This window comes from Suncus etruscus, chromosome 5 (genome assembly GCF_024139225.1).
Source record: "Suncus etruscus isolate mSunEtr1 chromosome 5, mSunEtr1.pri.cur, whole genome shotgun sequence".
Lineage (NCBI taxonomy): Eukaryota > Metazoa > Chordata > Mammalia > Eulipotyphla > Soricidae > Suncus > Suncus etruscus.
Genome location: NC_064852.1, coordinates 152,435,380 through 152,461,238, shown reverse-complemented (window position 1 = coordinate 152,461,238; position 25,859 = coordinate 152,435,380). Strand labels below are relative to the sequence as shown.

At 35.7% G+C, this 25,859-nt stretch overlaps 1 protein-coding gene across 2 annotated transcripts in view; it reads left to right on the top strand.

Annotated features, from left to right (window-relative positions):
• The window catches only part of VPS13B (vacuolar protein sorting 13 homolog B), a 724,212-nt gene that overhangs the window by 95,962 nt on the left and 602,391 nt on the right, over positions 1-25,859 (top strand). For both annotated transcript variants that reach the window (XM_049773957.1, XM_049773956.1), the window contains exon 15: positions 11,090-11,214. In XM_049773957.1, coding sequence (XP_049629914.1) covers positions 11,090-11,214 — 125 coding nt within the window. The remainder of the gene's footprint in view (positions 1-11,089; positions 11,215-25,859) is intronic.

The window sequence follows — 25,859 nt, the reverse complement described above, 5'->3', positions numbered from 1 at the left end:
TCTATTACATTAAGATTTGGCCATGGGGACAAGAGAGATTGTTCAGTGGATAAGTGCTTGCTTTGCACATGACTGATCTGGGTTGATGATTGACACCACATATGGGCCTCTCAGTAATGCCAGGCATGATCCTTGAGCACAGAGCTGGGAGTAAGCTCTGAGCACTGCCAGATGTGTCCCCCAAACCAAAACACAGAAGTTTCGGAGTTCATAGATACAGAGAATTTATTGGTAGTTGTCTTATAACACAGAGAACTTATCGGGGTTAAGAATAGTGGGGTGCGGGAGGGTAATGTGGTAGTTGGAATTCAGAATTGTTAGATGAGGTTAAAAGTTTATTCTGTTGATAGAAAAATAGAGCATAATGACCAGGGTTACTAATAGTCTATTGTCTATATAAAGATCGAGTGAGGGGCCGGGCGGTGGCGCTGGAGGTAAGGTAAGCCTTACCTGCGCTAGCCTAGGAGACGGACCGCGGTTCGATCCCCCGGCGTCCCATATGGTCCCCCAAGCCAGGAGCGACTTCTGAGCGCATAGCCAGGAGTAACCCCTGAGCGTCACCGGGTGTGGCCCAAAAACCAAAAAAAAAAAAAAAGATCGAGTGAGTGTGAATCTTAAAGGTTCTTGTCAGTAAAAATAAATACTGTACTATAACTGTATCCCATATGGTCCCTTGAGCCAGGAGCCCAGAATACATCATTCAATTTTATTTATTTTATTTTTTTGTTTTGTTTTGTTTTTGGGTCATACCTGACAGCGCTCAGGGGTTACTCCTGGCTCTATGCTCAGAAATCGCTTCTGGCAGGCTCGGGGGATTCGAACCACCGTCCTTCTGCTTGCAAAGACAATGCCTTACTTCCATGCTATCTCTGTGGCCCCACATCATTAAATTTTTTTCTTTATGGGATGCCAGGATTCAACCAATGACCTTCTGCATGAAAGGCAAACACCTTACCTCCATGCTATCTCTCCGGTCCCAATATCATTAAAATTTTGATGCTTTTCAGTGGTCTAATATTTTTTCAATTTTCAGGATTAATAGTTTTACTTTGTATGACTATTTGGATCAGCTCAAAGTGAACCAATTTGTTATAAAGTTTATAGTAGTTTATGTTACTTGGAAAGATTACAGTAATCTTTGAGGAGATTTCTAAACTTTATTTTTATAATTATAATGTTAAAATATTTAAGTTAGAGGATTTAATTTGTATTTCATATTTATATTTGGTATTTTGACTCTTAAGTAATTTTAAATACTTGATGTTTTTTTTTTTTTTTTTTTTTTTTTTGGTTTTTGGGCCACACCCGGTAACGCTCAGGGGTTACTCCTGGCTATGCGCTCAGAAGTTACTCCTGGCTTGGGGGACCATATGGGACACCGGGGATCGAACCGCGGTCCGTCCAAGGCTAGCGCAGGCAAGGCAGGCACCTTACCTTTAGCGCCACCGCCCGGCCCCAAATACTTGATGTTTAAGTTTTAATTTTGTATAGCTAAATTCTATGTATCAACTATGAAGTGAAATAGTGTATAGTTTTCATTTCATGTGATGACTGAAAATTGTATAAATGTGTAAAGATACAACTTTCTATATTATTCTTTTTTTAACTGCTAACCTTGCTCTTTGACTATGGTAGGGGTCGAGTGTCTAAGTGTTGCAAGGCTTCTAATGTTTGAAACAAGCAAATAACATAGTGTTGGAAGCACCTTAAAAACTCCAGAATAGGGCCCAGAGAGATAGCACAGAGGTGTTTGCCTTGCAAGCAGCGGATCCAGGACCAAAGGTGGTTGGTTCGAATCCCGGTGTCCCATATGGTCCCCCGTGCCTTCCAGGAGCCATTTCTGAGCATAGAGCCAGGAGTAACCCCTGAGCACCGCCGGGTGTGACCCAAAAACAAACAAACAAACAAAAAGTGAAAAAAAAACAAACAAACTCCAGAATAGTTTGTAAATTTAGGGCCTTTCTACTCAAGGCCATCTATGGGAGATGCTTCTGAAAGATCAAGGAGATAGTAAAAGCCAAATACCTTTTATATTTTTCAGATTAGTAACTTTGAAAAGTTGAACTAGCATTATTTACATCATTATATAACTTAGGTTCACAATTCAGGTGTTTGTTTTATCATGCCCACCACCAAAGAAAAATAACCAATTCTCCACCATAATTTATTACAGGGGTCTCAAACTCGCGGCCCGCGGGCCATTTGCGGCCCTCCATACAACATTTTGTGGCCCGTGGCCGGCCTTCAAATATCGCAGTATTCGTGACTATTTGCTTACCGAATAATCGTAATAAAAATCGCATTAAACATTTGCATACCTCGAGCAGTTCCGTTCGGGGTATGCAAATGTTTTATGCGACTTTTTGCGATATTTTTCTTACTAATGCGATTTTTATTGCGAATATTCGGTAAGCGAAATCCCTTATGCAGCCCTGCCTTACCCCGACTTTGCCTCCTGTGGCCCTCAGGTAAATTGAGTTTGAGACCCCTGATTTATTGGGACATCTCTACCCTTGTCTCTCATTCTCCATTCTCCTGTGGGAACCTCAGTTTTTTAGTCAGAATATAATCAGAAGCTTTGCAGAAGTTAACTTTTATTTTTCTGTTCTTTAATTTTGTTCATAACTAATATCTGAGTGAGGCAACTAATATCTGAGTGAGGCATCCAGTGTTTGTCCATCTCCTGACTTATTTTGCTTACCATAATCCCCTAAAATTTTAGATTAGGTAAATTTTGATCTTGAATAAGGAGACTTCCCTGGGGATTTAAATGAGTATTGGACATATAAACTGGGGATACTTTCACAGAATCAAATAAATATGAAAGCAAGCACATTTACCTTATAGTTACCAGTTAACTATAAACTGATTTATATTCACCATTTACCATTCAGTTTTCAATTTATATTTCACACTAGTGATCAGCTAGCTTTTTTCTCAAGGCTCAGATAATATTTGAAAACAAATTAGCATAAGTTTGAGTTGAAAACGGAATTTTTGAGTTTTTACAATTTTATTAATGACATGAACTTAATTTGAGGAGGGCATCCCAAACAGCACGCAAGGGATTTGTGGGCCATTCCAGGTGACCCTTGGCTACTAGACCAGGTGTTTCTATGAGGGTCCTAGGACAGGGAATTGCTCAGGTTCACTGTCAGGGACCACAGGGCTATACCTAGTCATACTGGGATATGGAGATAGCATATTCTAGGGTTCTAACTCTGTTCACAGTATGTGTCTCTGACCACTGAGTTATTTTTGTGGCCCAAGAATAGAGTCATTTTTATGGGAAAGCATTTTTTTACGTTTTTACGTTGAGCTTCCAAATTAGTGTTTTCTGTCATCAAATCAATCACAAACATCCTTGTGAATGGTGATCATTAGTTTGTAACCATGTCAAAATATGAAGGAGGTAAAATTTGACCTATGATCTAATTTGCTGAACCTGGGCCCTGGGATATTTTGCACATAAAGATATATACAATTGGAGGACTCCAAGTGTCCACATAGATACAACATAATTTTTGGTCACAAAATTAAAATTCTTTCTGTCACATAGAATATACTATCTGATGCCATTTATGTCAGTACTGTTCGTGGGGAGAATAGAATTTATAAAAGCATAACAAACTGGCACTAAACTAAACTAAAACCAAACCAAACCAAACCAAACCAAACCAAACCTCCTGAGAATAGATGTAGGTATTCTGGAGTTTGGAGGTTAGCGTGACAGTCATAATGAATACTTCAGATATGTTGCAAGATTTTTTGTTTGTTTTGTTTTGTTTTTGGGTAACACCGGGCAGCGCTCAGGATTACTCCTGGCCCTACACTCAGAAATCACTCCTGGCCAGCTCGGGATCATATGGGATGTCGGGATTGAAACCACCATCCTTCTGCATGCAAGGCAAATGCCCCACCTCTATGCTATCTTTCCGGCCCCTATGTTGCAAGTATTTTAAAAGTAACTAATTAAGATAATTCATACATGGTAATTCACCATAAAGCATTGAAGTTATTGGGTCTTGTACATTTAGACATAATGTAGCCATCACTACTAATACTAGGACATTTTTACCACATTTTTATCACATTTTGGACCACTTAGCATTTACTTCACAATTACACCTATCTTTGTGGCCATGAATTTACTTTCTTCATAGATTTGTGTAAGGAAATGCTTTTCTCCTGTTGTCCTGGATGCAAGAACGAGTCCAGCCAGACAGGGTTTTTTTCTGAAAGGGTTAAGAGGACAGAAGAGATAGGAAGGAGACCACAGTCTACAGCAAAGCCTTATGGAAAATCGAGCTAGCAATCAATATTCAACACAAAAGCCAATATCAGTTGCCACCACACCAACCAACAAACTACCTCAGTTTGGATTCTTATGCACCCGGAGCAACTGCTTTTCACTTTGATACCAGAGTCTCTAATTGAGAGAATTCTTTGCTCTTAAAGTGACAAACCTTCATTTTTTTTGGCTCTGTCTCCAAGAATTCTCTATGACTTAGTATAAAGAAAAGGTTTTTTTTTTTTTTTTTTAGGAGAGGAATTTTATCCATGTTGCTGAGTAAGTTTCTGGTGAGTGATATCCAAGGACTGCAGCTTGGAAAGGGCTGCAGCTATTGATGGCTTCAGTCTGCACAGAGCAGTTAGGATGCTGCCAATTTCTTTGTAGGTTCATCAGGATCTCAGTCAGAGAATGCATGCTATTAAAGCTGGTTCAGAAGGCTGGATTAGAGCAGCAGTTCCTTTATTTTAAGGATGGGTTGATGACAGAAACAGAAAAGAAAAAGAAATACTAGAAAAAGCAACTAATAACAAATGAAACTTTCCAGAATTAGATAATTTTTCTGAATGAATACAGAATATAAATAGCCTGAAAAAGAGAAAATTTGAAACATCAATTATTTAGTTAGGACAAAATGCAGAAGGTTATTGAAAATTAAGAAAATTAAATGAACCTAAACCTATAATTATCTTAGAGTGAAATCTCAAAGATTAGGAATTCAGACAAAGTTGTTATCTTCTAGCTACTTCCTGTTGATATGGGGCATTGTGGGTTAGTTAAAGTTAAGGATAGGGGATAAAAATAAATAGAAAATAAATAGAAAAGAAAAAAGTTTTCTTTTTTAAAAAAAAATAAAAGACTATTTTTTGATTCCTGTCTTCAAGGTTGATGAGTTCTAACAAGATATAGTGGAACTACATTTTTGGGACTGTCCTCATTAGAAATATATACATAGCCTCTTCTGATGATTGCTTCCTGCTTCTCAATCTTTAAGTTTTCATCCAAATATGCGAATTAATTGTCTTTTGAACTTGTAGGTCTTCCTGGAAGTGTTTTTCAGCAGCAGTAAAGGGTTCTTCTTGTAGCAGGTCTAGAAAATTTAGAGAGAATGAAGTATAGAAAATCAAGTCAAGGAAGTTTGTTTTTTGTTTTTATTTTCAATAGTTGGGTTTAAGAGTCCTTTGCACATATTCAACTATAGCTTGTTCTTGATGATCCCTATAATATGCTTAATTTGCCACTCATTATAAAAAGATTGAAAAGTTTGCGGGTGTAGGCTGGTCCATTATCTTTTTTTAATGGTGTTAGGAACTCCCATAACAGAAAAGCATTGTAACGAAAGAGAACATTTGGCGTTAGCTCTCTCCAAAGTCATAGGGATTGTCCAGATAAAATTAGAATATGTATCAATAACTACATGCAGATTATGGCTTGTTCGGAATAAAATTAAAAATATGAGTCATATCATTTGCCAGGTAACATTCATCTTTAGATCTCTAGGGTTAGCTTCAGCCACATGAGATTTACAGTGCAGAGGAACACAGACTGAACAACTTCAAACTCTCTGTCTGACCTGATTTAGTGGGATGTGATAATGAACATGAAGGCCATAGGCATTTGTGTGAAGAGCATTATATTCTTTCACAGTTGATGTAAATATTGGCATTGCTATGTGATCAGTTGTCATTTCCAAAAGCCATAGAACCAGGGAGATCAGAATGAGATGTTATATGAGTGATATATGCAGGCACAGATCTTTTTTATAATATGAATTGCAGCTGGTGAAGTACGCTGTGAACCACTGGGTTGTGAGCATTACTTGAAGCAGTGAAAATATTCAGAAAAAAACCAACTACATATGCTGTTGAGTTGTTTACTGTGGACCTGTTAGGTGGAGAGCAGATAGATCAATATGGCAAGTTTCACCTGTTGTACAGAGTTATAGTTGGAGTAAACCATGTGTTCAGGGAGGGCCAACAATCCCACCTTTTGCAGAGGATGATCCATCTTCATGAAAACCTGGAATGTTCGAAATAGGAGAGGTACAAATAATGGAAGAAATTAAAAAGGGGGTTTTTCTAAAAAAGGCCCAAGTTTCCAAGCTGAAGGAAGGAGGGTCTCAGCTTGAAGTTTAACACAAGAAATCAGAAAGTCACAGGAATAGGTTCATTTTGGTCAGGGTTTGCTTAGTAGTTTCTTGGATCTGACTGAGTAAGCCAAGCTTCTTTTTCTGCAGCTTTTCCCTGACTTTCTTTGTTTTGATTTTTGGGCCACACCCGGCAGTGCTCAGGCCTTACTCCTGGCTCTGCACTCAGAAATGGTTCTTGGCAGGCTTGGGGGTCCATATGGGATGCCGGGGATCAAATCCCAGTTCACCCTGGGGTTGGCCATGTGCATGGCAAATGCCCTACCATTGCTATCACTTTAACCTCATTCCCTGTCACTTTTATTAGCCAGAGTTTAACATAAATCATCTGAGGTTCAGGATTGACATAAGGAAAAAGTAAAGTGATTTTAAAGGTATATGACAACAGATTTGCATAATTTGGAAATTTCATAGCAAGGAAATCATATAGTATGCAGTCTTTTGTGACTACTTTTACTACTGTAATGTCTTCAAAGGCTCATCAGTGTTGCAGCATGCCTCTTTAATAGCTGAATAATAATATTCAACTATATTCAGTATACTAATACTATGGCCTTACTTTGCATACCCACTTATTAATGAACCTTTGTGTTTCTACTTTTTGACATTTTTGAATAATAGTTTTTGTGTGAGCACAGATGTCTTGGTGTAGATTGGCCTGATCTTAAAACAACTCCATTTTAATTTTATTTCTTTATGGGTCATAGCTGGCCATATACTTAAGATTTACTTTGGCCTCTGTTCAGAAATTACTCCTTGCAGGGTTTGGGAGACCTTTTCTGGTACTGAGGATTTAACCCGTTTTAGCTGTCTGCAAGGCAAGCTCCTTTCCAGTTGTACTATCTGTCTAGCCCCAACAACTTTTAGAACCTGCTTAACTTTTCCCCCCAAAGGGATTGCCTTGTTTTACTGTCCTGATAGTAGTGGATGAGAGAGATTTTTGTTCTTTGCTTCCTCCCAGCAAATGTCTTTCTTTTGATTTGATGATTATGAAATGCTGTCTTGTTTTTGTTTGATTTTACATAATGACAGTAGTGTTGAACACTTTTTGTTTCTGTTTTTACTCATTGTCCATGGCTTCTCTGCTACCAAAGCTCTAGAAGCTCGTCAGCAAACAAATGAATTAGATCTAAAGAAGCATCAGGGGGCATTGGTGGTGGGAATTTTGCACTGGTGAAGGGGGGTATTCTGAAACCCAACTACAAACATGCTTGTGATTATGGTGCTTAAATAAAGATTTAAAAAAAAATAAAGAAGCATCAGTCTGATGGTGCTCCGACCATCTATGTTTTGAACAATGCCTTGTTCTTCCTGTATTTTATTTTTACCATATGTGAAATAATTAATTTACTTTCTTTGTATAATTTTAGTAGAGCAAGTTCTCGTTTTTTTTTATGGAAGACTTTCTTGTTAACATACATATTAACCTGTAGAATTTAGTTTTAATCATTTTTGAGTTTTTATATATTCTAATATCTATTATGCATAGATTAACCTTAGACATATGGCAATGCTTGATTTTTGTTGTTCTTTTACAACAATTTCAAATACTGTTTTCAAAGTCACTTCAACTATGTGTGCTTCATATATTTTCTGCTTTTTACCATTGCAGATTGTAATCCATTGGACTAGTTTTTATTTAAACAAAAGAAAAATTATGTTTCTAATTTACAGCTATTGAAATAAATGTTAACTCAGAAACATTTCTAAAGTGTTAAATATAGATGATATATATATATATATATTTTATTTTCTAAAAGGTGGCAGTGTGTGCTAAACTTCTCATTTACTCTAAAATGTAATCTCAATCAAATTGATATTTTCTTCAGCCAAAGCATATTCCAGTTATACATTCTTAAAAAAGTAGATATATTTTTTCTTAAAATGATGTCATTTAAAATGTTTTTTTTTTTAATTACAACTTTTATTATATTTTCCATTTTTTTTTGTTTGTTTGTTTTTGGGTCACACCCGGCAGCGCTCAGGGGTTACTCCTGGATCTACACTCAGAAATCGCTCCTGGCAGGCTCAGGGAACCATATGGGATGTTGGCATTCGAACCACTGTCCTTCTAAATGCAAGGCCACACCTTACCTCCATGCTATCTCTCCTGCCCCCATACTGGTTTTTTTAAAAATATATATATAGGTTCACATATATTGGAGCAAGTGACTTCGGTTCATAGAATTAAAGGTTTTTTTCGGGGGGGGGGTGGCTTTTCGGCCACAGGCGGTGACGCTCAGGGATTACTCCTGACTATGCGCTCAGAAATCACTCCTGGCTTGGGGGACCATAAGGGACTCTGGGGGTCAAACCCAGGTCCATTCTAGGCTAGCATGCGCGCAAGGCAGACGACCGCCTTGCGGCTTGCACCACCGCTTTGGCCCCAAGAGTTGAAATTTTTTTGTATTCTTGACCATGAGTTGTTTACAAGTTGCTGTCGTAAATCTTGTTGTTTTGTTCCTGTACTAGATTATAGATATATGTATTTTATCATGATTTAAGATGGAGTTGAAGATTTTTTACTTTGTTATTTTGCATCAGATTTTATGTGCTTGATATTACCTCTTTCTAACTTATATATGCTTTGCTGTTCTGTATCTCTGGACAGCATTTAATTGCACTAACAAATTTAAAAAAAAAAAAAAGAGAGAAAATGTTAGGTATTTTCTTCTGCATCCTTTGCAGTTCTGCAAGCAACCAGCAGGGGATCTCTACACCCATTTTCATATGAGTATAGTTAATGATAAGTCAATGTCCTGCTGGGCCATTTTTATAGAGTATTAGAAATAGCACTTAGCTGGGTACAGACAATCCAGTGTAATAAAATACTGTCCTTATTTTATACAAATATTTTAGGATGGATAAGATGATGTTTTAATAATTATGTTTATACTAGATACGTTAATAATTACAAATTTTAGAATTTTTAAATAATAGCCTTTCAGATATAACATAAAAAGCTGGAGTTGTACAATGTCCAAGGTTCTCTTCACTTTTTATTACTCAGAAAAAAATTTTCAGAGAGAAAGAACATGGAATAAGTCATTTTTAATTATTTAAATATTAGAAACATGCTTTTTATTTTTAATACTGTTTCTTGTCCCTTTATAGTAATTCTTGTAGATAATATTAATATTTCTTTTTTTAGATAATATTACTATTTCTATGATAACAAATAAGATAGTTGCTTTGAAATCAAGTTTTATTTGAAAACAAATACTTTTATTTTTAGAAGAGTACTTTGTTTATTAGAAACTGAATTAAAATACTTTGATGTCAGTTTGATGAATAATTGGGGCATAATAGTGACTTGATACTTTCTAGTGACTTAATACTTTCTTCGAAATTGATCACTCATGTTCATTAAATGTATTTTATTCTGTAAATTAGTGGGAAATTTTAAACATGTCATTGTAGAACAGAGGTCTCAAACTCGTGGCCCGCGGCCGGCCTTCAAATATCGCAGTATTTGTGATTATTCGCTTACCAAATAATCACAGTAAAAATCGCATTAGTAAGAAAAAAATCGCATTAAACATTTGCATACCCCGTGCAGTTCCGTTCAGGGTATGCAAATGTTTAATGCGATTTTTTATAGCGAATATTCAGTAAGCGAAATCCCTTATGCGGCCCTGCCTTACCCCGACTTTGCCTCCTGCAGCCCCCAGGTACATTGAGTTTGAGACCCTGTTGGAGAATGTAGAAGTTATTGTTAATTCCAGACATAGGAAAGTCAGTTGTTACACCCAAGGAATATAAGATGATATAGTAGCTAATTTTGGAGGTTATGCTGTTTTTGTATGTTTTGTATGTTGTTGCAAAACAGCAATTGTTTATTTAGTACTCTGTCAAATATTTTTTGAGTAAGATGCTTCTCTTTTACCTTAAAATAAGTGGAGCAAAAACATAATTATTTTTCTGCCAACTTTGATATGAACTGTAATTTTTTATTGTTCCTATTAAGGAAGAATGTAAATGAATTTTACATAAATATTTATTTAAAATAAATATATTTATCTGTATGTATGTATACAAAGAGTACTGTAAATCTTTTGTTCTTAATTATAAATAAAAGGAATAATTTATGACATGAGCCAAATTTTCTGGGATTAAAAACCACCCTATAATTAATTTCACAATAGAAAGGGAAGAGGTATAATATTTTAGGCTATACTTGCATATCCTTTTAGTGTGTTTATGGTGTAAATTGAAAGCAAACCACTTTAAGATTGTTCTTGTAATTAGTATTACTAAAATATTGCAATTTTTGATCATGTTAATAGCAATTTTAATATGTTTATTAGTTAATAAAACTAATAAACTTAATATCCAAAGAATAAAAAATGCTGGAAGTTGCTTATATTAATTTGAAATGTGTGTTGCAGATAATACACTACATGAAAATTGTGTTTATAAATGATGCGATTTGAAGTTTCAGTGATATGAAAGAAATATACATTTAAATCTTTTAATTTGGACTTATTTAATGTGAAATTGAATAAAAGGAAAAGTTGACATTTGGGAATTGGAAAAAAAACCTTTGGAACATATTTAATGTGCAGCTGTTGAAGAGCAAATTGAAACTGACGTATTTCATCCTGTGCTTATTAAAACTTTGTGAACATTTGGATCTTTCCTTTTTGTTTCAGATATTTGGTTTCCAAGCAGGACTGACTTCGTTGGACTGTAGAGGCTCTTACTGCTTACCTGTTTCAATTATTCCTTCTTTCAGCACTGCTCTCTATGGCAAATTTCTGAAACTACCTACGTGCTGGTAAGTATTACTTTAAAATGTGGGTAATGTTCAGTTGTCCTTATTTTAGGGGACAGACGGCGAGTGGAACTCTGTTATGCTAGTACTTAGTTTCATATAAGACCTGTGAAAAACAGTGGAATTTATATTATTTCTTACTGAAAAACTATTCTTTAAAAACTTAAGTGTATTTGGTCGTAGTATCATTTGTGGTATTAAAATTATTTTTTGTGTAGTCGTTTTATCAGTGGTAGACTAAGAGCAGAGTGTTTCTCTATTTTCAGTGTTTCTCTGTTGTTTACAATATAAGTAAGAACCGAAAGGAAGAACCCTCTCACTCCACCTTTTCTTTCATCCTCTTTTTGTTAATGTACAAAAGCTTTAATAAAACATTATATAGTAATATCAAGGCTAATTGTTAGCCTTAACAATTTCATGTGTATTTATAGCACTGAGAAGCATATAAGCATAATATAAGTTTAGAATATTTGACTTTTTTTCCTCACCCCATTTAGAAAGAAGCTGATTTTTAAGCCTTAATTTTTATTCACTTGGCTTATTGGAGGTCATACTTTCTTAAAAGAGATTTAGAAAGAAAATCAATAGTTACTAATTATACCTCTTGAGGGTTGAAAACAAAGTTTTAGCTATAATGATGAAATACTTATTTAAACCTGTGCAGTTATATTTTATAGTTTAAATTATTTTAATTATTTATAATATATATTTGCTTTCTAACCCTCATAATCATATGTTTATAGGATGTTTTCCATTAGTTTGTCAATAATGTGTAACTTACAGAAAATAATTATTAATTTTAATGAATTATTTGGTAAAATTTTAGTTAATATACAATTTTAAACATGATACTTGTAAGTATTTAACTTTTTATATTTTACTTTGATCCAGAAAAATTTTAAAGTTGAGCTTAATTAATTAAAATATTAAAACCAATTTATTTAAAAAATTATTAAATATTCTTATTTTCTCTCAGCAAGCTTAGTGTTGATCTTAGTTATCCATCTTCTGAATATGTCACTTGTTATGTGTGTAGAAATTCACTTTAACATTTTTTTATTTCCATACAACTAGTATATTGCATTTGTTCCTGGTTTTGTATTCTTATCTGTTAAATACCTTTGCATATTTCTGTTTGCTATATTGACATAGACTACAGTAGATGCTGTAAATACTTTCATTTTTAGTTATGTACTCATTTAAAAATTTTCTTTGACAACACCAAAATTTTATGTCATACACTGCCACATGAAAACTTATTAATGAAAACCCACCATATACAAAGTAAATTAATAATTTACTTGAAAAGAAGCACATATTTAACTATCCAACAAGAAATAATATAAAAATCAATTTAAGATAAGTCTGTTGTCATAAAATATTCCAATAAATATTAAAGATATGAGATCACTAAAAGTATGAGCTAATATCTGGATGTGATTTGATTTTATGCAATTAAATCACTTCTACATTATTTCAGTGATATTTTTTCTCTGCTCTATAGAGATATATTGCTTCATTTTGTATTTAATTTTTATAACAGTTTTAGAGTTGTAGACTCATTTGTAATGCTGTTTACCCAAAGTATATAATTAGATTGTAGTATTTACTTATGCAACTATCACTGCTGTCAGTTCCAGAAATTCTATACCTATTAGCAGTCATTTTTATTTTTTACTGCTCCGGCTTCTTGTGATCACTGTTCTGGAAGTATGTTGCTTTAAAACAGTCTTTTGAAATAGTTTCAATAATAAACAGAAAGTAAACAATCTATTCTTAGAACTTCTAAATTCAGAAAGTGAATACCAAATCCAATAAAATTAGATGTTTCTTAATTATATGCTGTAAATAAAATACACTATGCAGCATTTGAAATAAATCAAAATCAAATGAGAACTGTGAATTTTATTGTTCTCATACAGTGAGTAAGGATATTTTTTTAAGACACCCTGGTTATGTTATAAATGACAACCACAATGAACAAGCTGTTACTAAATTCCAGTTTCTTAGAATTAACTTTAAAGAATATATTTGTTATTGTTTATCTTTCATTCTGTTCTATGTATTTTACATAAGATTAAAAATAATTGTTTTTAATTTGGTTAATATTTAATTCTTTTAGTCCCTTAAAACAGGATTGAAATATATAGAATAAGGTAGGAAAGTCTGTGACCACTAGTATTTAATGGCAGAAATGTTGAACAATAACTTAGATTTGAATTGTTTTCTTTTAAATATATTTTTTAAGTTTTGGACCATACTTGGCTGTGTTCAGTGCTTACTTCTGGCTCTGTACTCATGGATTAGTCCTACCAGTGCTCAGAAGAAGATATAGTGTGTTGCGTATTGAACCGAGCTATATAAACTCTTGGCATTCACCATACCTGCTATACTATTGCTGTAGTTCCTGAACTTAATTTTTTTTAAATTATGAAGAAATATTTTAAATATCAGCAACGGGTTCGTTAGTGGGTTAAAATAAAGCATTATAATCTTGTCATAGTAGTTATGCTTTGACATTTTTTTTAAAGTGAGACAGTACATACTCAACTCTTTATAAAATGTATACAAAAGAGCTGCTTATATTATTTTGTTTCATATTAGAACTGAACATTTGGTAACCAGCTGAAAAGAAAGAGAATCTTTGTAGTATCCTAAAAACTTCTCTCATTTACTCTTCTCCAAAGTTAACCTTATTTCTAATTGTATAGATTAGTTTTGTCTATTCTTCCACTTTGTATTCCCTTTGGATTCACTTCTGTCATGCAAAATAGTTTGTTGAATTCATTTGTATTATGGATTAACATCTATACTTTAATTCCTTTTACCTTTTTTGTTTTATTTTGTTCTTATTTTTTTTTGGGGGGGGCATGCCTGGCAGTGTTCTTGGCTCTGTGCTCAGTGATTGCTCTTGGCAGGACACAGGGAACCATATTGGGTGCTGGAGATTGAACCTAGGTTGGCTATGTGTAAGGCAAGTACTAACCCATGGTACTATCTCTTCTTGCCCCGACAATGTACTTACGTTTAGTTTCATTGGCAAAATTGAGCCCTAAGTTGTGTATTATTTAAAGGGAATACAAATTTTCCCTGGAACATAATAGCCTTAAAGAAGAAGAAACTTAGAGTTGAACAGTAATGCTTGAATCAGACAAGTTATCAAGAGCTGGTTTGGAATAGTGGATTTTAAACCAAGTCAGGATGAGATCCTTGAATCCATGAGTGGATACTAATGTGGTAGGAATCTGAGAAGATACCTGTATGTAAACTTGTAATAAGTAAGGATGTGTTCTTACAACACACGCAAACTCTTAGTAGTTAAGCTCTTTTAATTGCAGGCTCCTGAGCTCCATGTTTCCTGATTAAGTTTATTAATTGCAAATCATACTATCTCAAGTTCACTTTCTCCTGTAGCTTCCCAATTAAACATGTGTGATTTTTTTTCTTAAAGAGACAATATATGTTATTTTATGAAAGGGTGTAAAATTATTTTTGAGGGGCCAGAAAATACTGTATAGTGATTAAGGCACTTGCATTTCATGTGGTTGACCCTGAATTGATTTCTGAGCATGAAGCCAAGAGAAAGCCCTTACTTAACACAGTGGGGTGTGGCCCCAAAACACAAATTTATTTTGCCTAGAAAGTCATGGAAAATATGGAGAAGGTAATTTTAAAGGAAACAATTGAAGAGTGGGTAGTATCTAAAAAATTCTGTACTCTTAATTCCCATTGTTAGAGTACTTAACATTTTCTTATTTTCTGTGGGCTAGATCGATATTTCCTGTTACAGAATGAAAACTTAGAGAAGCTAAATAATTTGTCCAAAGTCATACCATGGCTGGGCAAGGATTTTCATTGGGGGTGATCTGATTCTAAAGGAATGGAAGATATGCATTAAAATAAAATTGTCTTTAAATATTCCTGAACTTCTTTCTTTATAATTAAAATGGATTTCTGTAAACTGAGGTACTACTTTTGATAGTATAGCTAATATGCACTCTGCTAGGTATTGTTATGATCCTGATTTCACAAAATAGTAGATAATGAGCTTATAATATATTGGGCAGTATCTCAATATTTGAATGTTTGTGGTAAAGTTTAGATTTATATTCATCTATCCGCAGATTGAGTATTTTATTCGGGGAGTTTTCTTCTTGTTAGACAGCTAGATTAATATTTGTCATTTCTAAAATCCTTGCATTAAATTAAAATTTACTTTCATGTTTCTTTTCTCTCATGTTTGACAAATTTTGTCAAACATCATTTGTTTATAAAATGTGGGAAGCAGCTTTCTTTACAATAGTGAGGGATCAAGTCCACATTTCTTACTTAGGACAGTGCTAGTTAGCTTGGTTTTGACTAATGGAATTATTGACCATTTAATTTGTGGGAAGCACAAGGTTTTGAGGAATTAATCTTTGATGGCTGTGTTAATTAGAAAATACTGGATTTTGTGTTACTGTGTGGTATTGATGTGTCTATCAATAGTTGAGTCAAATTCTGATTCTTTTGTCCCCTTGAAATAGAAGTTAATGTTCCCGGTTTTTTCTGGGAATAATTTTTTCAGAATAACATCATAGTAAATGCTTTCATCTGATCCTTAAATAATAATAAAAATGTGACAAAATATTAATAAAATTATTAATAAAATATTAATAAAATAGTAAAAAACGCCAGGAATATTTATTAGCAAACATAGAAAATGAGTGATTCATCCCATAGGGATGCCCAAATGCTTTTTATTTTACTATATCTAACCTAGAATATTCAACAACATTGAGATTTTTTGTTTTTAATGCCCCGCGAGAAAAATAGATGTTGATTCCCTTGTTTACAAGCCGAGAATATTTTAATGACTCTGTTTTTATGATTGACATTCTCTTTTACAGTCTTGGAGTTGGTTAGACTCACAGGATTGTTGTTTATTTTAGTCTTTCTTATTTGTTTGAAATTATTTTACGAGTGATTTGATAAAGTTTTTCTTAAAAACTAGTATTGTTACTAGTATTAATATTTGCATGTGAAAAATGGTCAAGTGCCTTTTTAGAATGGTTCTACTATATTTTGGTGAGGAGAAAATGTTAAAAATTCTTTCAATTGTTTACAAATTTATCTTGACAGCAGTTTTTACTCTTACCTGAAGACTTCTGGATTGATTGAAGAAAAGCCATTATTATTACTATTACTATTATTATTATTTGGGGTCTTTGGGTCACACCTGGCAGCGCTCAGGAGTTACTCCTGTTTCTATGCTCAGAAATCACTCCTGGCATGCTTACGGGACCATATGGGATGCTGGGATTCGAACTACTGTCATTCTGCACACAAGGCAAATACCCTACCTCTGTGCTATCTCTTCGGCCCCAGGAAAAGCAATTATTTTTATAAAGAAATATTGTAACGTCTGCAGGATAGGGAGATAATTTCCAACTTGTTCTTCTGATGTATTTTTTATGCTTAATTACCATTGGTAAGTGCTTAAAATTGCTGTACTTTTGCATTTTCAGATAAAATTCAATACTAGGAAGTAGAATAAAAAATACATATATAATGAATAACCAGTTTAATCAAATGGTCATTCATCTGATTTATTTTATACAAAATAGGCTTTGAGAAGACATGGAAGTTTTTAGGAACAGTATTATTACTAGCAATAGTACTTAATTATTGATAGTGACTAAAATTGTTAATAGTTAAGAGATTTTTGTGAGCATTTATTAAAATAATCAGAGGTCTAGTGTTCATTGCTATTTTGTTTGAAATATGAGAATATGGAAATATAGCCTTTGATATATAATAAGTGGTAAGATTAGTTTAGCTGAGGCATTCTGATTACAAGGTTATTTCTCTAATGATGAATATTAATATTTATGTTATTGATCTTATGAAAAGAGATTATACTTAACTAATGCAAACATAGAAAACATACTGTTTTAATAAAGAGATATTTCTTCTAGAACTGGGGTTTATTTGTTGATATTTAGCACTGTCAGATCTCAAAATGACTTACTTTGCTGATAGATTTCTATTTCAAACAAATCTTGATTCACATTTATAAAAAATAAGATTCAGACTTCATAACATAAAAAATTATTTCAGAAACTGTGATCTCATTTAAATCAGATGACTTTACTGTCCTTAAAATTTTGTTTTGGGTCATACCAGGCAATGCTTGGAAGGCTACTCTTGGTCAGTACTTGGAAACCATTATAATAACAGGGACTGGTCCCAGGACTCCTGCATGTAAAGCATGCACTCAGTTACTATTTGTACCGTCTCCCTAATTCTTAAAATTCTATATATTTTAAAAAGATTTTTAGGGAACTAAGCATGCTATCTCTTTATTATTAACTGAGTTCATTGAATCCATTTCACAACTGAACTTGAAATGCCTTTGAAAAAAGTTTCTTTTGGTTCACCTGAAGTTTAGATTGTACACATATGAACATACAACCTTCAAGGAGGGGAGAGAGTTCAAATTCTACTATCTAAAAGATACAAAGTATATTGACTTAAATTTTTTGTTAAGTCTGTCCCAAAGAGGTTTTAAGCATGAACTCAATGAAAATATTCTATTTTGATCAGCTTCTTGTTACATTATGTAGTGAGTTTTATTTGAAGGTAAATAATGCCAGTTGTTCTCTTACTAAATGTTTTTTAAATAATAACCTAGTAACATATCTTTCTACTGTAATGGTTCTCTTTCTAGCAGCCGGTTATCCCAGTTTTAAGCAGACTTTTTTAATGATTAGATCTTCCAGTGTTATGTACTAATGTGTGTGTTACTTGTTTTGGTTTTGGGTCACTTTCAGCCGTGATTGGGGTTTACTTTTAGTTCTGAGCAACAGGATCATTCTTGGCATGACTTGGGGGACCAAATGTTGTGGCCAGGGATCGAACCCAGGTGGACTGCATGCTTTTGCCCACTGTACTCTGTTTCTGGCCCCAAAGTATGATAGCTTTATATGAGTCATAATCTTAAGTTTATATATATATGTATATATATATATAAACCAAACCAAATGGTTTTCTGCATTTTGTAACTTAATCATCCGTTTGTGGGATTTTGTGTTGTGTGACTTCTGGGCACATTTGCACTATCTAGTTAATGAAATCATCATTCCTTTATTAATTGAGCATTTTTTTTTTGCATATGTCCTAAGGTCTTTGTTTTGCTCATACTTTCTTAAGCTTATTTTTCTTTATACATTTTTAGAAAATGATTCATTCAGGGAAGGATTACCAGAATAGACATGATGCATACTTCCCTTAATTAAAAAACACACAACTGGGGCTGGAGAGATAGCATGGAGGTAAGGCGTTTGCCTTTCATGCAAGAGGTCGTCGGTTTGAATTTCAGCGTCCCATATGGTCCCCCGTGCCTGCCAGGAGCAATTTCTGAGCCTGGAGCCAGGAATAACCCCTGAGCGCTGCCGGGTGTGACCCAAAAACCACACACACACAATTTCCTTCCTTCCTTCCTTCCTTCCTTCCTTCCTTCCTTCCTTCCTTCCTTCCTTCCTTCCTTCCTTCCTTCCTTCCTTCCTTCCTTCCTTCCTTCCTTCCTTCCTTCCTTCCTTCCTTCCTTCTCCTTCCTCCCTCCCTTCCTCCTCCCTCCCTTCCCTCTTCCCTCCTTCCCTCCTTCCTCCTTCCTCCTTCCTCCTTCCTTCCTTCCTTCCTTCCTTCCTCCCTTCCTCCCTTCCTTCCCTCCTTCCCTCCTTCCCTCCTTCCCTCCTTCCCTCCTTCCCTCCCCTCCTTCCCTCCTTCCCTCCTTCCCTCCTTCCCTCCTTCCCTCCCTCCCTCCCTCCCTCCCTCCCTCCCTTCCTTCCCTCCTTCCCTCCTTCCCTCCTTCCCTCCTTCCCTCCTTCCTTCCTTCCTTCCTTCCTTCCTTCCTTCCTTCCTTCCTTCCTTCCTTCCTTCCTTCCTTCCTTCCTTCCTTTCTTCCTTCCTTCCTCTCTCTTTCCTTCCTCTCTCTTCTTCCTTCCTCTCTCTCCTTCCTTCTTCTCTCTCCTTCCTTCCTCTCTCTCCTTCCTTCCTCTCTCTCCTTCCTTCCTCTCTCTCCTTCCTTCCTCTCTCTCCTTCCTTCCTTCCTTCCTTCCTTCCTTCCTTCCTTCCTTCCTTCTTCCTTCCTTCCTTCCTTCCTTCCCTCCCTCCCTCCCTCCCTCCCTCCCTCCCTTCCTTCCTTCCTTCCTCCCTCCCTCCTTCCTCCCTCTTTCCTTCCTTCCTCTTTCCTTTTTTCTTTTTCTTTTTTTGCTTTTTGAGCCATACCTGGTGATGCTCAGGAGTTATTCCTGGCTATGTGCTCAGAAATTGCTCCTGGCCATATGGGAGACCACATGGGATGCCAGGGTATAGAACTCTGGTTTGTCCTAGGTTAGCACAGGCAAGGAAAATTGCCCTACCGCTTTTGCCACCATTTTAGCCCCCTACTTCTCTATTTTTTTTATTTCTCTTTAACTGTAATTTTCTATAATATTACCCATATGATGAAAGAGATTTTTAACAAATGCAGGTAGATAGGAACCATGTTTTATGTATAATCAGATACATAAAGACATTTCAGATTAGAGCTGCAACATATGTCAGTATGAAAAGTCCATCATAGTTTAATTTTTAACTTTTAATCTTTTTTGGGGGGGTGCTACACCTGAGGGTTACTCCTGGTTATACGCTCAGAAATCACTCCTGGCTTGGGGGACCATATGGGACACTGTGGATCGAACTGCGGTCCATCCTAGGTTAGTGTGTGCAAGACCCTACCTCTTGTGCCACCGTTCCAGCCCCTACTTTTTATCTTTTAACTTTTTATTTATAGGGCCCATACTCAGCAGTAGTAAATTGTATGTCCATGGGCATATGCTCAGGCTTGTTTGTGCTCAGGGGCCCTAAGAGTTGCAGTTGTGGTGCCCAGTGTTTTACCATTGTAACTCCAAGGGTTGTGACCCATAGTATTAGACTGAGGACATCACACATGCTAAGCATGTGCTCAATCACTTGAGTCATCTTTCTGGTTCCCGTTGTATACCGTATCTTTTTAGTTTTATTATTTTATGTTTTATATTTAATTGAAGTTTTATAATTTACAGTCTGTCCATGATGTTTCCTCACTCACCACACCATGCACTAATATACCCATCCCCCTTCTTTAAGAACTCCAATTCCCTTGAACTGGAGCAGTGGCACAGTGGCCTACCACTGCCCTACATTTGCTTTGCATGTGGCTGACTTAAGACTGACCATGGTTTGATCCTGCGGTGTCCCATATGGTTCCTCAAGCCAGGAGGGATTACTGAGCACATAGCCAGAAGTAACTCTTGAGTGTCACCGGCTGTGGATCCCCCCCCCCAAAAAAAACCCTCCAGTATTCATCTTGTGTGGATCAGTTTTCCCATTGTAAAATAATGTTTCTTCAATGAAGAGAGCTATTTAAATTATCTATTTTTTTGTTTGTTTTTGGGCTACAATCAGTTGTGCTTAAGACTTACTCTAGCCCTGTGCTCTGGCATTACTCTTGGTGGGTACAATGTGGAGAACCAGGGAACAGTCCTGGGTAGACTTGTGTGCAAAACAAGCAGCCTTCCTGCTGTACTATCTTTCAGTCCCTAAAATTTGAAACATATGTCACACGCAATATATTTTTGTTTCATTTCATTAAGTCTTTTTCTATAAAGGTATTTAAAAGATACTTTTAAAAGTATAAAAAAAAGGGCCGGAGTGGTGGCGCAAATGGTAAGGCATCTGCCTTGCCTGCACTAGCCCAGGACGGACCGGTTCCATCCCCTGGTGTCTGATATTAGATTAACTTTATTATGTGAACCCAATTATATACTTGGAAGTTGGAAAATATACAATAAAACAAGTTTAAGCTTTATTTTTAGTACACTTTCAATATATTCCATTTTCCGTGGATTTAACTGTGTTGAAAGATTTTTAGTAAACTTGAGTGCTAAAAGTATAGTGCCTTTAAGTAATTTTTCAATCCAATTATGTAAATCTAATAATTGGCATAATTTGCTCTGAAAGTGTTTTAAGCAGATGTTTGACATGCATAAATTTTAAAATTCTGCTTGCAAGTTTATAAATTAGTTCGGATACTTTTTTTTGTTTTTCTTTTTTTTTTTTTTTTGGGCACCCATTTGATGCTCAGGGGTTACTCCTGGCTAAACTCTCAGAAATTACCCCTGGCTTGGGGGATCCATATGGGCCATCGGGGGATCGAACCATGGTCCTTCCTTGGCTAGCACTTGCAAGGCAGACACCTTACGTCTAGCGCCACCTCGCCGGCCCCAGTTTGGATACTTTCAACACTTCACTATACTGTATGTAAAAATAGTCAATTATAAAATTATAAATATTGTTATATACTTGTATGAATGTTTTCATAATTTACTAATACAGTATTTTTTAGGTTATTTTTGCATTATTATTTGAAAAAGAACTCTTAAAAACTGACCAATGTTTATGTGTAAATAGTCCTACCAATTCTTGATTTTTATAATGTTGGCATTATACTTTATGGTGTATTTAAATGCACAGTTGAAAGATACTCAGTCTTATTATTATTTTTTTTTTTGGAGAGTATATTTGTATGCAAAGTAAAACAGGGAAGGGGGCTGGAAAGATAGCACAGGGATTAAGGTGATTGCCTTGAACTCTGCTTACCCCACTTAGTCTCCCAGGCACATTCATGACATGATTTCTGAGCATGGAGCTAGAAGTAAGCTTTAGCAAGTCTTGTGTGAACCCCAAATCAACCTCTTCTAATAACAAATAATAACAATACCACAACTAAAGGTAAAGAGCTTCTATCTTTAGTCAGAATTTTTCCTTTGAAATTTTTAGTAAGAGCACAAATATTATGTGACACATATATGTTAACAGCAGGAGAGTGTTGGTACAATGAGAACAGAGGCTTGCTTTGATTTTTTTGCTTTTGAAAAATTTGATGTTTTCCACATGGCATTTTTATGTTTAGCTGGGTGTGAAGTTGAATAGGCACATATGATTCACGTCTTTTCCTTGTTAAAAGTTCTGAAGTTGGTGTGTTTAGTGGTACCCATGTGAACATTTACAGCTCAGTTTTGGACTAGTGTCTTTACACTTAATTTTTCGATATCATTATGAGAAGAATTATACTGACTTTTCCTAAGTATTTGGTTTTGTTTATATACTACAGCAGGAGAATATTATCCTGTGACATTTTATTCTAACGACAGCTTCTTCTTTAAATATGTCTGTATTTCATTATCTTTTGGGAACAGAAGCTAAGTTATTAGTATATTTATTCAAAGGGAAATAAATTGTTGGAAATCACGAAATTTTGCCCGTTTTTATTTTTTTAAGTTACCTCTTATTTTCCTAGTTGTTTTATGATTTAATTTCAAATTTGTTGAAATACATAAATAATCATTGGAGGTTCCCACATTCAAAAGTTGATAGTGCATATTTAGTTTAAGAGAATAAATATTCTGTGTGTGTGTGTTGAGTGTGTGTGTTGAGTGTGTGTGTTGAGTGTGTGTGTTGGGGGATTAAACCTTGTTCCTCACATTGGAGTCAAGTTCTTACTCACTAAGCTACAATCTGGTCTAATAAGAGTATGTTACATATGATGCGCCAGATTTGATAGGACACCGTGGCAACAACTTGATCTAAGACCAGGTTGTCTTACCTGTTTTCATCATAAGATGAAACCAGAAAGACATGGCATCCTTTGATCTGTCAAAAGCCTAGATCAACTAACTACAGAAGACTGACTGTGACAAACATTACTGGGCAGAACTTATTCTGGGACCAATAAAAAAGTTCCTAGTCTATGCTTTGGCCTGAGATATGTACAACAACCAAGATCTCTAATTCAGAGGTCTGACGTGTGGCAACTGCAATTGAGGCAGAACTTCTGGAAACATAATGAAAGATTCCTTCCTAGGCTTTGACCTAGCATCTTTGCAAAAAGCAAGACCACCAACTACAGAAGACTGATAAAAACAGCAGGTGATGCGACAGAACTTTTAGAACCATAGAAAGGACTACACCCTAGGCTCTATCCTATGAACTGTGTAAATACCAAAACCGCTAGTTACAGAAGCCTGATCTCATCATCCATATTTCCAGACACCACAAAAGGGACCTAGGGGAGAATAAACAAACATGTATGAAACCTGGAGTTATGCACATGACATTATACTTCAAGCCGAAGAAACCCTGTATCTCTTAGCCAAGGGAATTTTCCGTTCTAATCTCCCCGAATATATACTGTGTCTATGCCAAAAAAAAAAGTACAAATTAATATTTATATTGTTATTGTTGTTTTTGGTTTTTTTTATTTGTTTTGCTTTGTTTGATTTATGTTTTGAGCTCTGTTTTGTTTTTTATTTCGGGATCATGGGTTATTTGGTTGTTATATTTATTGCTGTGGTGCTTTTTTGGTTTTTAGTTTGGATATATTTTTTAATATTGTTGCTATGTTTTTCTTCCTATTTCCCCTTTCTTTTCTTAAACAGGTATTTGTAGCCTCAAGAAGGACTCCTCCCACTTTTGGCTTGTTTGATTTATGCCCTCTTTCTTCTCTCTCTTTCCCTCCCTCCCTCCCTCCCTCCCTCCCTTCCTTCCTTCCTTCCTTCTTCTTCCTTCTTCCTTCCTTCTTCCTTCCTTCCTTCCTTCCTTCCTTCCTTCCTTCCTTCCTTCCTTCCTTCCTTCCTTCCTTCCTTCCTTCTCCCTCCCTCCCTCCCTCCCTCCCTCACCCTCCCCCCTCCCTCCCTCCCCTCCCTCCCTCCCTCCCTCCCTTCCTTCCTTTCTTCCTTCCTTCCTTCCCTTTCTTTTCTTTCTTTCCTTCAAACAGAACCACATACCTTGAACCATCTTGTTCTGCCTTTCAAACTGAGGGAGAAATAATGGAGGTTACAAAGACCAAACAGTCATATGAACATTGAGTAGAAATAAAAAGTGATCAGTACCAAATCTAACGCCAACAACAACAGGATCAATACCCAATCTGCAACAAGCTAGACACAGAGTGGACCACTTACACAAGCAGCCCGGGGAGCAAAGGAGGAGGATATGGGATGCATGCTGTGAATGGTGGGAGAAGGAGGTCAACATTTCAACATTGGTGGTGGGAATGCTCCTGATTCAATGTCACTATATACCTAAAATTTTACTGTGAATGATTTGTAATCTACTTTGGTCAAAATAAAAATATTTATTAAAGGGGCCGGAAAGATATCATAGAGGTAAGGCATTTGCCTTGCATGCAGAAGGTTGGTGGAGATCAGAGCTTTCCTCTGACTCTGCTGACACGAGGTGGTATTTAGGAGATTTATGCAGTTGTTAGGGATGGAACCCTGGTCAGTTGGATGCCAGGAAAGCACTCTACCCACTATAGTATCTCTCCCGTCCCAAATAGACTTTGGTTTTAAAAGACTTCTTACCTGGAAAAGGAGGTATTGTGGTTCTTTTTGTTTGTTTGAGTACTTTAGAGTGTATTTAGTGCTTACTCCTAGCTTTGTGCTCATAGGACCATATGTAGTTCTGGAAATGAAACCTGGGGCAACTGTGTGCAAAGCAAGTGCTATACTAGTTGTGTTATTCTCATATCTATTAAAGTATATGATATTTTAATAAAGTATCTATCAATAATAGATAGAATAAATATATAAATAAATAAATAGAATAATTTGAAGTGGTGAAATGGCTCAAAGGAATGTAGCATATGCTGTGCATGCGGGGAACCTAAGATTCAGTTCCTGACAGTTTCTAGAGCACCCAAGAAGTGACCTTGAATCAACAAATACCCCCACCCCAGAAGAAGATAAAGTAAAATAAAGTAGTCTATCCCTATATTAAAACCGGGAACTATTGGGCCAGAGAAGGATAGCATGGAGGTAAAGGCGTTGCCTTGCATGCATAAGGATATGTGGTTCAAATCCCGCATCCCATAAGGTTCCCCATGCCTGCCAGGAGTGATTTCTGAGCGGTGGAGCCAGGAGGTGACCCCTGAGCACTGCTGAGTGTGACCAAAAACAAAACAAAACAAAAAACTCCAAAAAAAACAAAACCCAAAAAAACCCCAGAACTGTTTTAGGGGCCTGAGAGGCTATAGGAATAAGACTCCTGCCTTGCTTACAGCCTACCCCATTTTATCCCCAGTATCTCATATAGTCTCCCCAAGCACCACAAAGTAAACCCTGAGCATTCTGGGTATTCCTTCTCCTAACTCTCCCCCCCCCAACAAAATAAAATAAAATAAAATAAAACACCACAAAACTTTTTCAAACAGTTATATGACACATGCTGAGCTTTTTGTAAGTATTTTAAATAAGCACTTTAAAACACTACAAAACGAGGCCGGAGTGGCACAAGTGGTAATGTGTTTACTTTGCATGCACTAAACTAGTACGGACTGCAGTTATATACCCCCGCATCTCATATGTTCCTCCAAGCCAGGAGTGATTTCTGAGCTCATAGCTAGGAGTAACCCTGAGTGTCACTGGTGTGGCCCCCATAAAGCAAAATAAATAAATAAAATAAAACCACAATACTTTTTCAAACATTATAGGGCACATGCTGTAGTCTTTATAAGTGTTTTAGATAATAATTGTTTTTAAATGAATATTTTAACAGTAGTTGATGATTAAATACATGATGCAAAA